General features: G+C 35.3%; 1 protein-coding gene across 1 annotated transcript; it reads left to right on the top strand.

Moving 5' to 3' along the window:
- Positions 1-7,407: 7,407 nt before the first annotated feature.
- Positions 7,408-12,035, top strand: LOC114356141 (uncharacterized protein PF07_0086). The gene is made up of 8 exons (XM_028309244.1): positions 7,408-7,484; positions 8,619-8,827; positions 9,060-9,126; positions 9,845-9,924; positions 10,009-10,054; positions 10,494-10,736; positions 11,273-11,377; positions 11,954-12,035. The coding sequence occupies exons 2-8, from the start codon at positions 8,673-8,675 to the stop codon at positions 11,990-11,992; spliced, it is 735 nt and encodes a 244-aa protein (XP_028165045.1). The 5' UTR covers positions 7,408-7,484; positions 8,619-8,672; the 3' UTR covers positions 11,993-12,035.
- The last annotated feature ends 2,556 nt before the right edge of the window (positions 12,036-14,591 follow it).

The raw sequence follows: 14,591 nt of genomic DNA on the forward strand, positions 1-14,591 counted from the left end.
TGAAATGTCTCAATTTCAATGAGGAGGCTCTGCATTTATTCCTAGAATTCCCCTAACACCGTCAAATTACCCTTTCGAATTCAAGACAGTGCAGTTTCCCATCAAAATCTGCTTCGTAATGACTATAAACAAAGCTCAAAGTCAAACTCTAGCGACCTCTGCATAAACTCCCATGAGTGCTCAGAGCGGGTGCCTGCGGCAGGTAACCGCGTGTGATGCTCATAGTGATTTTCAATACAGAGCCCCGTACATACGTTATACATAAATTATGGAAAGAAAACACCCAGACCAATACAAAAAAATATGTATGCAATTTTAGTATGATATTTTTATTTATTAATAAACAAAAAGACTGAACAAAATTGATGCGTGTACTGATTAATGTAATTAACCACATGCAAAGTTTCGTGAATTGCAACAACTATAATTTATTATCCAAGCTCTAAATAATCGCTACTAAGAGTAACTGATCATAAAATGTTTTTCCAATCGCTCAAGCTCCCGAGGACCTAACGATAGGTCGGGTGACGTAATCTTGAAAATTCCGGAAGGTCGGGTGACGCCACGCCTCTTTGAACCGTGTTTACTTTGGCAGTTATATTTTATATTTATTCGATTCTAAAATATATTCCCAAAAATTCTGAAAGTTGTTTTAATTTGTATCACTTGGATATGATTTGTATTAGAAAGTGCTGTGAGTGTGACGCTTGAAAGGAAGGAAGTCAACCTAACCTTACCAACTGGTATTTCTATACTGTGTAGCCGCGAGAGCTCTTTGGCGCGCTGTCTTCGGCGAAGTATTGCGCGCGCAGATTTTGACAGCGCGAAATACCTACTTTAGCAGAAATACCAAGCCTTAACAAAACCAGCTCTTACTTCACTAATACTTCTAATAATTATCTAGAAGGTACTAACTTTCATATAAGAAGTGCCGCTTCATGCGTTTTTCCTTAAAATAAAGGTCAAATAGAATACTTACCGTATGGAATGTAAGTGATGCACTTGCTTCCACTGAAATGGTGAAGAGTCCCTGAATCATTAATAGCACTCTATACAAGTAGCTCGCGAGGTCCACCAAAATATGTAATAACAGAAGATGTTTACTACAATTTTGTCTTTAGTGTGATATTTGTGAGTGTATTTCTTGTTCTTACTCGTATTTGAAAATGCCAAAGTAATGGGGGCATCGATCATCTTATCGGGGTATGTATTATGCAGTCTACCTACACACCAAACGAGACGTCGACTTTTGACATGTTGTCGAAATCATCATCATCATCTCAGCCACGGGACGTCGTCCACTGCTGAACATAGGCCTCCCCCAATGATTTCCATATCGCCCAGTTGGTAGTGACTTTCTTGATACCTTTAGGCCCTTTTCACATGTTGCCGGCTAACCGGCGCCGGGTACCCGGTGGCACGGTAATATTATCATACAGTATTGTAACTTCATATAAACGGACGAAACGCGAGAATTTCTTCGAAATTCAAATCTCGGTATGCGCTCGACATGCAAAAGTCGGGGGTGTCGCTAATGTGCCACTGCAATAAACTGACGATGTGTTGTTTTTTAAACAGTAAGCGCTCTTTTTTTATAAATTAATTACAAGTGCCTATTTATACAGGGTGTTAGGTTAATGGGTTTATAAGCCGATACTAGCACATATAATAAATACTTATGGTGAAGTCAGTGATATCATCATATTTTTTTTAAATTTCCATACAAAATAAAATTTATAAAATCAGATTTGTAATAAAATTCAAATTATTAAAATGATGATATCAATTTTCTGACTTCACCATACCATTTATATGCACATGTTAACATGGGCTAGTGTCGGCTTATAGGTAAACCCATTTACCTAACACCCTGTATAATAATCAAGCATTTTGTACGCCGAGTCAGTCGAGGCGCATACATTTTGCGGTCGCTTTATAAGATTTGTTACTAAATTTTAACACAAATATATTTTTTAAATGAAATCTACTAATCACAAAACAACATGCATTTATATCCTATTTCATTCACGAAGTATTTTGTTTTTCAAAATAAAATTATAAATTACAATCACAAAACTAGATAGAAATTATAAGTAGGCAGATATAATGAAAATAGGGTCTGCAGGTGGGCTGGGCAGCCCTATCGCATGTTGTCATACTGTGACGTACCGCGCGGCTGTTGACATTTATTTGAAAAATATGGCCGAGTTGGAATACTGTATAGTTAGTATTACCGTGCCGGTGGTGAAGTGTATGGGCATGCCGGATTAATTACGCCGGAACATGTGAAAGCTACGTACCATGCCCATACACTTCACCACCGGATACCCGGCGCCGGTTAGCCGGCAACCGGGACGTGTGAAAAGGGCCTTATGAGGTCGTCGATCCACCTTGCGGGTGGACGTCCCACGCTGTCGGCGAAATATTTCTTTTGAAATAAAGCCACTGACACCAAGCCGTTGCGCTGTCGGCGGGCTTGATGTGTAAAGTCCTTTACAAACCAGTAAAACACAATATGACTGTTATATCGTTATAATAGATGCTATTTTGCAAAAATACAGTATAATTCTTATTCTAAGTCGTCACTTAAAATAAGAATCTCAACGGCCTGTATCATACCTCCAAATGCTGTTTGGTCAGAAATAGCGAGGATTAGAATAGAGTGGCCGCCCGTATTGATCTGGTGGTCAAAATATTAACGCCAAGAAAGTTGATTTGTTAGAGTGCTTGACTTTTATACCTGCCTACCTACTACATAAAAGTGGGACAGTGCTTGAAACTAGAAGAAGTTATTATTTGGATTGTGTACTTCATGTCCACAAACAGAACTCTTTTATTAATTAAATTTTACATCTTTCTAAATAATTTCTATCAGACTAGTCTATAGGGTTTCAAGAAAAATGCATGAGTGAGATGGATTCACGGTCCTAGGAGTTTAGATGCGAATCGTAGGCATTGTATAATAAGGTGGTTCCATGTTTGAGTTAATATAATTTAACCTTTAAATGATGACGTCATTTTTTTGTTACGCGCACTCGGGACATGGGTGTAAGTAGAACATTATAATCTAGAAATTTCAAAATTCAGAACAGTCTGGGAGTCCGCATGTCGTCGGATAAAGGATAATCACATCTGTCATTTTGAGTCATTATTTATTGGTACTATTTTTGGCCAACGTTTGCCAAACCTCCAGCGTGACACATTGTTCAAAGTTTCTCAAGTAAGTACACTTCAAAACCCAATAATCTATTTTAAAACCTAAACTTTTAATGGGTTCCGAGTACTTATAAGGTTTAATAGAAATGCGTTACTATCTCCATTTTCATGGCATTTTACTTTGTAATCATAGAGCTGGTTAATTTAATGGAAAAAGTTTGATTGCTTTCGACTTAACTGTGGGCTTAGAAATTATCGGGGCATGGACCGGAGTTAGTATGGATAAGACGGTGGGATACTACGTTTTATTATGTGTAAGTTTTTAATTTTTAATCGGTTGTTTATTTGTCTAAAAGTTGCATCCATGTTCATTATAATATTCTGTTGTAAAATTCAACTTTTAAAGCTTCGTGAGAAAAACCGGGACATCAACGCGTGTTCCAAAATTTCCTACAAAAATATTGAACGTTGAAATGTTTTCGTTGAATGTGTAGGGCAAAATGCGCTAGAGACCCGTCTTAAGATTTCGTGACTTGTTATAAAGCTAAACTGAACAAATTCATATAATCTATACTAATATTATAAAGCTGAAGTTATGGAATATGACGTTCAACCANAAAATCCTCATATTACAGCAATAAAACATTTACCAGGCTGTTTCTTAGGTCGCTTTTAGCAATTTATTGCATTTGACAGTAATTGATACGAATAAAATGGATCTAGATGTCAAGGAGTGGGAAAGTATGATGAATTATTGGTTCTACAACACTCGTGTAAGTGTAATGGATTCGAGTTGCTATGTACCTATACAAAAGTATCTATGTATTTACGTTATTTTTACTAAGTTGCGTAAAAGTTTTTCGTAGCCACAGTTTTATAAGAGCACTAGCTTTTGCCTCACAGATCGGGATAAATTATGCGTTACAAATAATAATAATGTAAAGTCAACCAAATCCGTTCAGTAGTTTTTGCGTGAAAGAGTAACAAACATCCAGACATCCAGACATCCAAACTTTCGCATTTATAATATTAGTAGGATCATAAATAAACCTATCACCAACAATGATAAAAGAATAATTGTTGTTAAGTTGGAGATATGATTGCCAGTTCCTCTTTCCTCCTCGCTTCCACTATTGTCCTGATCATCCATCAGGTGAGATGTAGGCCAATAGCTTCCCCGTTATGGGTAAAAAATAGAAATTGACAAAATGTAGTAAGCTAAAATGGCAGTGCAGTGACTGTGGACCAATCGAACGCACAGCGTTGAATAGAAAACTCCTAAAACTCATATATTTATGCAAGTAGGCTTTTTAAAAGCCTTTTACACGTCCCAGTATTAACCCTACCACTGCTTCAGGACAATAAATGGGCCAGTGCTGAGAAGAAGCAGAGCTCTGTAATTGGTTCGGGTGTCACCCTGTGCGTCCAGGCGCACTGTGAGACCTCATAGTAATATGGGCGTGAATAGCTCAGATGGTAAGAGCAGTCGCCCGGCAAGCGAAGGGGTTTGATTCCCGCCTTAGGCAACTAATTCTAGTGAGCGAAATACGAAACCTTTCCTTTAACTGACCAACTTTCATATAAGAAGTGCCGCTTCATGCATTTTTCCTTAAAATAAAGGTCAAATAGAATACCGTATGGAATGTAAGTGATGCACTTGCTTCCACTGAAATGGTGAAGAGTCCCTGAATCATTAATAGCACTTTATACAAGTAGCTCTCGAGGTCCTCCAAAATATTTAATAACAGAAAATGTTTAGGTTTTCGTGTGTGCAATTCGCGAGTGAATTTCTTATCATCATTTTAAAAAAGAATGCCAAAGTAATGGACATCATTGGCAGCTTGGCAGGCATCGATCATCTTCATCATCATCATTTCAGCCACAGAACGTCCCACTGCTGAACATTAAGCCTCTCCAATGATTTCCACATCGCCCTGTTGGTAGTGGCCTGCATCCAGCGCCTTTCTTAGCAGGGTATTAAGCAGTCTACACACCAAACGACCCGCCGATATGAGTCTTCGACTTTTCACATGTTGTCAGAAGTCACAGAAAAGTCTTCAAAATGTTTCACGTCAAAAATATGTCTAACTCCATACAAAAAACACCGGTTATCATTAAAGTTACAGTCAAAGTTAGGTGGTGAAACTTACCCAGAATCTTAAAATAACTTAAAATAAAATGAGAATCTCAACGGCCAGTATTAGGTATACCTCCAAATGCTGCAATGGTTGGTCAGAAAATAGTGAGGATTAGAATAGAGTGGCCGCCCGTATTGATCTGGTGGTCAAAATAGAGTTAACGCTATGAAAGTTGATTTGTTAGAGTGCTTGACTACCTGCCTACCTACTACATAAAAGTGGGACAGTGCTTGAAACTAGAAGAATGTTATTATTTGGATTGTGTACTTCATGTCCACAAACAGAACTCTTTTATTATTTAAATTTAACATCTTTCTAAATAATTTCTATCAGACTAGTCTATAGGGTTTCAAGTAAAATGCATGAGTGAGATGGATTCATGATCCTAGGAGTTTAGATGCGAATCGTAGGCATTGTTTAATAAGGTGGTTCCATGTTTGAGTTAATATAATTTAACCTTTAAATGATGACGTAATTTTTTGTATACCTACGCGCACTCGGGACATGGGTGTAAGACGTAAGTAGAATATTATAATCTAGAAATTTCAAATACCGGAACGGTCTGTGAGATCGCATGTCGTCGGATAAAGGATAATCACATTATGACATTTTGAGTCATTATTTATTGGTACTATTTTTGGCCAACGTTTGCCAAACCTTCAGCGTGAAACATTGTTCAAAGTTTCTCAAGTAAGTACCCCTTCAAAATAATCTATTTTAAAACCTAAACTTTTAATGGGTTCCGAGTACTTATAAGGTTTAATAGAAATGCGTTACTATCTCCATTTTCATGGCATTTTACTTTGTAATCATAGAGCTGGTTAATTTAATGGAAAAAGTTTGATTGCTTTCGACTTAACTGTGGCTTAGAAATTATCGGGGCATGGACCGGAGTTAGTATGGATAAGACGGTGGGATACTACGTTTTATTATGTGTAAGTTTTTAATTTTTAATCGGTTGTTTATTTGTCTGAAAGTTGCATCCATTTCGTTATATTTGGTTGTAAAATTGCAACTTTTAAAACGTCATGAGTAAAGCCGGGTCTCTAACGCGTGTTCCAAAATTGCCTACAAAATGTTGAACGTTGAGATGTTTTTGTTGAATGTGTAGGGCAAAATACGCTAGAGACCCGTCTTAAGATTTCGTGACTTGATATTATTATAAAGCTAAACTGAACAAATTCATAATAATACTGTTAATAAATGTCGTTATGGAAATCCTTGGGGGGACCCTTTTCCAGCAGTGAACGTCATTTGGCTGAAATGAAGAAACGAACGAATTGTTAATAAATGATTTCTTTATAAACATGGTTTCTACAAAAACAAGGGCTGAAAATTAGTTATAACATAATTATAATAAACGTTAATAATAATTAATGATCCAAAATTTCAGAGTATTTTACACTGTAATGGAGTCATATTTAGAGAGAAAATGGAGGATGCATCAGTAAGTTACTCATGATAATTTAAAAAAATATATAACATACCTTAAACTACTAGGTACTAGGTGCGTAAAATGTCGCAGGCATTCATTACCTCTTAATTGATTGTAATTAAATATCTCAAAGATTCTCAAACAAATATTTTATGTACCTACCTATAGAACGTATAAATGTTCAATTTACCAGTCATATGTACGGGCTCTTGTTAATTATAATATTCAATTAATGAAATTGATCATGATGCAGGCCGCTACCAATCGATCAACGTGGAAAGCATTAGGGGAGGCCTATGTTCAGCAGTGGACGTCCTATGATAATGGCTGACATGATGATGATGATGATGATGATCATTATCATTATTATTAGGCCCTCTACACACTTCCTCGATTTGGGGCATAAATTAGACATTCAGGGAAAAATAGAGAAACACAGGTCTCAACGCGACATTTTTTATATGAGTTACATAACCTAGTACACACGGCTAGATTTTCAGGGTGTTTTCTATTCAGCAATTGACGAGGATCGAACACGAGTTTCTCGAATTCGGGAAGGCGCTGGATGCAGGTCGCTGTCAACCGGTCATCGTGGAAGTCATTGGGGGAGGCCTATGTTCTGCAGTGTACGTCCTGTGGCTAAAATGATGATGATGAGTCTAGGTACGTTGTGCTATCGTCGTTTCGAATCACATTGACTTTGTATTTTCCAGGAAGACCGCGGAGAAAGCGCTGAAGCTGATGATGTGCAAACGGTAAATGAATAATTATGATAAGTAATAAAAAAAAACAATAACTATAAATTAACAGTTCTCTCTAAAAATAAACGATATTGGCATTGAAATTGAGTCTGAAACTATTTCAATTATGATCTTTGTATCTAAACTAAAATTTTGTGATCTCAGTAAATACATTAGATCGTTTCATCCACGAAGACGCGCCCCACCATTCTTCCGCTAATGTTTGAGTGTTATCGGTACACGCTAAATTATCCATGAGTGCACACGCACACTACAATAATGACGCTCGGATTGCTCGGATCAAACTCTTCTCACCCCGCGCTTCCCTCGACCAAAAATTGTAGGGGCGAGTCTTCGTGGATGGAACAATCTACTTATGATTCGATAGAAGACAAAGATTAAATATTTGGATCACATCAAAGCCCTCTCACAATGACAATCACATTTGGTTTAAATAAAATCCAAAATAGACACCATTTACTGCCACTACAAATATTTCTTCGATCATTAATATTTCTCACTAGAGAAGTCAAAGCACTGCTAAACAAAATTTTAACAAGCACCTCGAAAGGATGCAGTTATTTATTTTTTCTGGATATTATTTTGCAACAAAACTGCATAGAGAGTATTTTTCAGTTCTTTGAGGCACTGCTTCCAATAATTACGGTAGATGCGGATGGATTTTTCCAAAGGAGATAAGATATAATGAACCCAAAATGTAGATACTTCAAGAATGTTTTTAATCTTCTAATGAACATTATTATTTTAGAACGAAAATAATAATAAAAAAATATGTTTGAAGGTGGAAATAGATTAGAGCATTGTATTAAAACGTTCTTACGAATGGTACATACAGGTAAAATGTACGACGTTTGGTTCGTCAAAGCGTGACATTTTATAGAGCGGGTCGTTGTTTTGTTAAAAGTAAATGCTTTAGTCTATACTCACCTTAACATTTAGGTTTATGAACATTATATTATATCGGTTGGTATTTATTTCTATTTATTTATTAATTATGTATTTTGGGTGTTTCTATGTAAATATGTCCCAAAATTGTGTCAATATTATACTTATGGTATCTTACTAATATTTACTTACTTTAGGACTAGACGACTAATAATTATTCAATCCTTCATTATTACATTCCAGAGACGTTTCCGATACGACCTCCGCCAAGTAGGGTCCATACTTGGCGCTCCGTCCATGCCAAGCCATCTGCCCGAAGCTGAGCCCATTCTACCAGGTCACACGCTCATCAGACCAGCGCTGGGCATGCTCAAATCCTCCGTCAAGTTCCCCCATAAAGACCAAGAGAATGGCGCTGGCGTTTTAGGGAATTTGAACAATTTGGGCATCAGGTATGCATTCTTTCTTGTTGATTATACTGCTCTGCAATCTTCAGAACCATGTGGTTTCGCCAGAATAGAAACGGTCCACCAACAGTCTTCCCGTAGATGTCGTTAGATGCGCGAACATTAGACCTCCCTAATTTGGCCAGTATGGGGAGAGAATGTCCAATCGTCCTTATTTCCTCTGGTAAATAAGACACCCAATTAAAATATTTTAGCTATAAAATTGTTTTATTTTCAGATATGACGGACGAAACGAACGAATATTATATTCGGGATTCCGTAGGACACCTGCAAAATACATTGTGGTAAGTTAACTCGTGTTTAGATTAAACAATATTTCGATCTACTTTAAAACCCTTAAGTTCAATCGTCCATAGGCACCTGTAGCTTTATTATTGTATCTCACCACTAACAAAATGATTTCTCTGTTATTTAGGTAGCGCCAGTAAAATCGAAAGCTTCGAAGCCACAGTAAGCTATTTAAAATAAGTTTGTAAAATTGAACAATATCTTGATAATAAAGTGAACATTAAAAAAATATTTTCAGATACGTTTTATCTTCTATGGTACTGGATCTGGTAAGACATAAACAATTCCATTACAACACTGGAACATATTCTGCAAAACATGAAGGCCGCTCATAACATTATCAGCTAAATAAATAACACTTTATTCCCATGACACGATAAATCTGACTTTATTTCACTAAGAATATTCTTACCTTTTGTTCCCTCCAACGACACTTCTGTACTCGTATTTGCAGACAAGATTTATACGCTTGAGCTAATAAAATCTCAACCAACGAAGCATTATGTTATTCCCAGGGTCTTCAACTACCATTTGATTTATTTATTTATATTATTGAATTAATGCAATGAAGTTAATTCATAATATAAGTGCATCTTTTGTTCAACCAAATGTCATCCACAGCTGGACAAAGGCCAAATAAAATAAATAAATAGATCGTCGGTCCACCTAGTGGTGATGTGAATGCTATGTTTTATAAATATTTATCAATTTTAGGATAAAAATAAGAACGTATTGGATCAGCTCTTAAGAAATATAAAAAAACTAACGAAGACAAGAAGTAAACGTGACAAACGGTAAGGAGAAATAAATGATTTAAACTTATTATATACACTAGAATAAAATAATTGAGGCTAACATCTAAAATTTTTTTTTTTAAGAATTGTCAAGATATTTCCAAAGAACCGATACCGTTTGCATGGACCAGTGAGTTCATAGATCATAAGTTTAAAAGTAAAACAAGGTAATATTTTAAGAAAAGTTATAGATTGTAGTAATTATAAGAATACATTTACAGAAGAAGAAAAAGACCAGTCGGTTCCGAAAACAGTAAGTTTTCTTTCCTTTAATTTAACATAAAAATATTATTATCATCTTAATGAATCATGTGAAAATGTATATTAAGTAAGTAGGTAGGTATATCAAGTATGAAATATTTTGTTAATTGTATATTCTGAGATTTTTTTTGTTATTTTTCAAATAAATATGTAAAATAATTTGTTGTTTCCCGATTTTCAGATATCCCGTAAATAAACTTGTAAGTGCCAGCATTTTGAGATCCAAACTCAATTTCACTGACCTTAAATCTACTTGAACGCAATGTCGCAAGCAAAAACATTTTTCAACAAATTAAAAAACATTACAGTTTGCTTACAAAAACTTGGGAAATGTTTCTCCTAAAAGAAATTCTGGAAAAAGGCATAAACCATATTTACGACAAGATGATGATGATGATGATAATGAATATAATGATGGTGATGCTGAGGACGACGATGATGTAAGCTGGAGTGATGAATATGGACAAGAATATGAAGAAAATAATGATTACATAGAACCGGAACACACCGACAATGATAATTCTAAAAAGAAATGGTTTTGGGACTCTCAGGTTTGTTTACATATTTTTTCTCAAGCAAATTGATGGAACGTATTGAAGATTCCGGGTGAAGCTCCCTTCCACCTTCGGCCTGATCTTCACTTTCTATCAGGTGAAATGCAGGCCAAGAGCTTCCTCGTTGTGGATAAAAAAAACTTCATCTGCATTGATCTCTATAAAATGTAGCTGCTATAAGCGTTTCCTCAAAATCGATTCAACGGTTTATGCATGAATAAGTATAATTTAATAACCATCCATTCATCACGAAAGCATCACGCCAATTAACATCGCAGAACAACTCGACACGAAATTACTCCTTGATACCGCGCTGAACAACATCAGCGACAAGACGCTACGCGACGATACTAATAAATAACGATAGATTGAGTCACATAGTAGATTGGCAGGTAGTTTGCAAGCAGGGAATACTGTAGATTTGATTTAGTTCGTCACATCTACCTAGATAATACTACAGCCCAATTTAACTAATTTATTTCCAAGCCAGGAAGTTTGATATCGTAGATTCATATGCAAAACTTTTATTCCAGAATTCATTTAATCACATAAAAATAAACCAAGAAGCACCAGAATACTCTGACCTAATTCCAGTGAATGTAAGCAAAGATATACGGAGCTGGTGGTTTTACCATCAGGTAAGTTATCTTCGAAAATAATGTTTCCAAATCCATAGAAATATAAGAAAGGACATACTCATAGCTCGTAGAGACGATCGCCGTTGGGACAGAAAAATTCTCGAGTGGCAACCACCACGGGCCGGAAGACGTAGCGTGGGCAAGCCTCCTACTAGGTGGACCGACCACCTGGTGAGGGTCGCTGGAAAAACCTGGACACGGCAAGCGCAGGACTGGTCGTTATAAAAAGCCTTGGGGGAGGGCTTTGTCCAGCAGTGGACGTAATTTGGCTGAAACGAACGAAAGATAAGAAAGGAAAATCCTACAGAGTTATTCAAATGTGCTTTTCGATATCCATTTGACTTCAGCTCTAGATTGAAAGCTCAATTTTTCCAAAAAAATAAGCTACAGCTTAAGATGTGTTTAATTTTGGCGTTACGCACTGATTTTTTATGTGGAACATATTTTGACGTTTTTATTAACTTGAACAGGACTCAATCAAACCACTAGGATTTTAGTTGATCCGCTTGAATTTTATTAAATTTTTAAAGCACTATCACAATAAAATTCCTAATATTTTAATTAAACTTTTTTCAGGACGACTACCAGCCTTTTGAAGCCAAAACAGATGAGTGAAATTGAATTAATCCTGCTGACCTGTATTTTTATAGTAAAGTAATAATAACACTAAATAAGTAGTTCATGGTAGTTCATTTAAACCCCCAACCCTGATAGAGATAGACCAGACAAGAAAATTTTTTTGGAAGTGTAAGTTAATGCCATCTAGAATAAACACTTGAAACTAAAGCATATTATTCAAGTCGTAATACGGTCAACCAGCACTGTTGTACGAAATCTGCTTACCTCTTAGTATTGGAAACGTTTGCTAGATGGCGCTACATGGAAAATTTCATTCGTTTTAAGCTCTTAAATATTTTATGGTAAGAAGAACGGTCACGCCACATACAAAAAAAACCCAGACCCGACAGAAACGACACATACCTCAGTTTTTTTGTCATGTCTTAATTAGTTAAATTATATATTTTTTATATTCGAAATCTATGTATAGCACCAAAATATTACCCTTTGTTTTTGTTCAGGCGTTATACAAAAACTAATACAAAATGCCTATTTATCACCAAAATTGGTAAATGTATGTATCTAAATGTCTATTACAGCTGCTATGGAATGTATCTAGCTGACCTGGAGATACAGCCGGATTATACAGGGTGGAAACGAGAAGTTACAAAATCCAAAAATTCTATGTTACCAGCTTCCATAATCTGTAACCTATTATTTGGTACCATTTGAAGGAGCTCGTGAAGCACTTTCAGAATCAGTAACTAGTTTTTCGATATCTTGTATAGTTTAGAAATAATCGAGTGAGATCACTTATCGTTTCCACCCTGTATATTCCGGCTGTATCTCCAGGTCACCTAGATACATTCCGTAGCAGCTGTAATAGACATTTAGGTACATACATTTACCAATTTTGGTGATAAATAGGCATTTTGTATTAGTTTTTGTATAACGCCTGAACAAAAACAAAGGTTAATATTTTGGTGTTATACATAGATTTCGAATATAAAAAATATATATAATTTAACTAATTAAGACATGACAAAAAAACTGAGGTATGTCTCGTTTCTGTCGGGTCTGGGTCACAGATGACCGTTCTTCTTTCTGAGATTTTGTTGATGGTTTAATAATACAGTCATTAAAAGATAAACTTTTACTACCTAATAAAGCAGACATGCACAAATATTTATTATTTAAATATTAAACATTTAGAACAATAAAGCTTGTAAAAAATATGATAATCAACCACGTAGTTATGAAAATATTAGGTAGATTTTAAATCTTAACTCTGCACTTTTTCAATAAATAAACCAAACACAAAATGACACATTTCTCGACTGTACACAGATCACTCAGAATTTTAGAATTCTAAATGGGTATTGTAGGCAAACCGATAAACATTAAGTACCTACCTAATAATGGCTTTCCCAACCCGTCTGGCCAGAGCAGCAGATCCTTCATTTGCCTCTAGAAACTGGATCACTTGATGATGATAACGAAGACAAAATTAATGACATAACGTTAAGCGATAATATTGCTTTCAAAATTGTATAAGATTTTTGGTAATATAAAAATGGAATTGCTGAATAGAAAGGAGTGCTTTCCAATAGACTAAACTAAACGAATGTCTCTCATGTAACACAATTATTAAGTTAATTTACGACTTTCATCTCTGCAATGATATAAGATAATAGTAAATACCATCGCACTTACAATATAACAATACATAGTAGGCCTGTTTGAAGATTCTATGATTCTATTTAATCTAAATTCAATTTATTTAATTTCTTATTTTACATCTTGTTTCAACTAACATAGTTTTTAAGTGCAATTGTTACTAACAAACTGAGTCCTGGTTACTTGAATAAAGAATCATTTATTTATTTATTTATTATATTATTTATGATAACAAATTGTCTTAAAAAGGATAAAATTCAAGCTAATATAAATATATGATGTCTAACAGCTAAGTATGGTGGCTATGCTGATGATGACGATTGCAATAATTACAAATATAGTAGTGAAAAAGTAGTAAGAGTAAGTGAGAATTGTTAGATAAGTTTTTCTTTAACGAGATAGTTTATAATTCCACCACAGCAACTCCTGGTGTATACAGGATCTTCAGCTTGACAACCGAAAATTATCAGTAAATTAAGCAGAAATCTTGGAGGAGAGTTAAATTTTTCTTGGGCCTGCATTAAAACTAACGAAACAAGGGAGAATTTGTGAAATAAAGATCGACTTCGCAAAGCAGATAACAGAATAGGTAAGAATTAAGTAAATTGTTCAAAATATCGAACTAAAAATACACAAAGGCACCTTCTAGCGTTTTTAATTCCATTTTAAAAACATGACGCATACTCTTGCTGTTTACATACTAATTGTTTCCCAAAAACGCATTAGTATACAAAAGAGTTCTAATTTATTACACTACTCGTAATTACGAGTTCATAGACAATTATAATGTATTTTTTGTGCAACTGATTAGCCAATAATAGCATTATATTATCAGAAAATGGCAAGAAATAAAGAAAGATACATTTATTACAATGGACATCACACAAATACAGGCAATTACATAGACATGACAGTGGCACTTAATAATGGGAGAAGAAAAAAAACAAGAGTAAACTGAGCAGTGCCACCCTTTCACCAA

Source organism: Ostrinia furnacalis, unplaced genomic scaffold (assembly GCF_004193835.3).
Source record: "Ostrinia furnacalis isolate ACB-3 unplaced genomic scaffold, ASM419383v2 OfSCF2669, whole genome shotgun sequence".
NCBI lineage: Eukaryota > Metazoa > Arthropoda > Insecta > Lepidoptera > Crambidae > Ostrinia > Ostrinia furnacalis.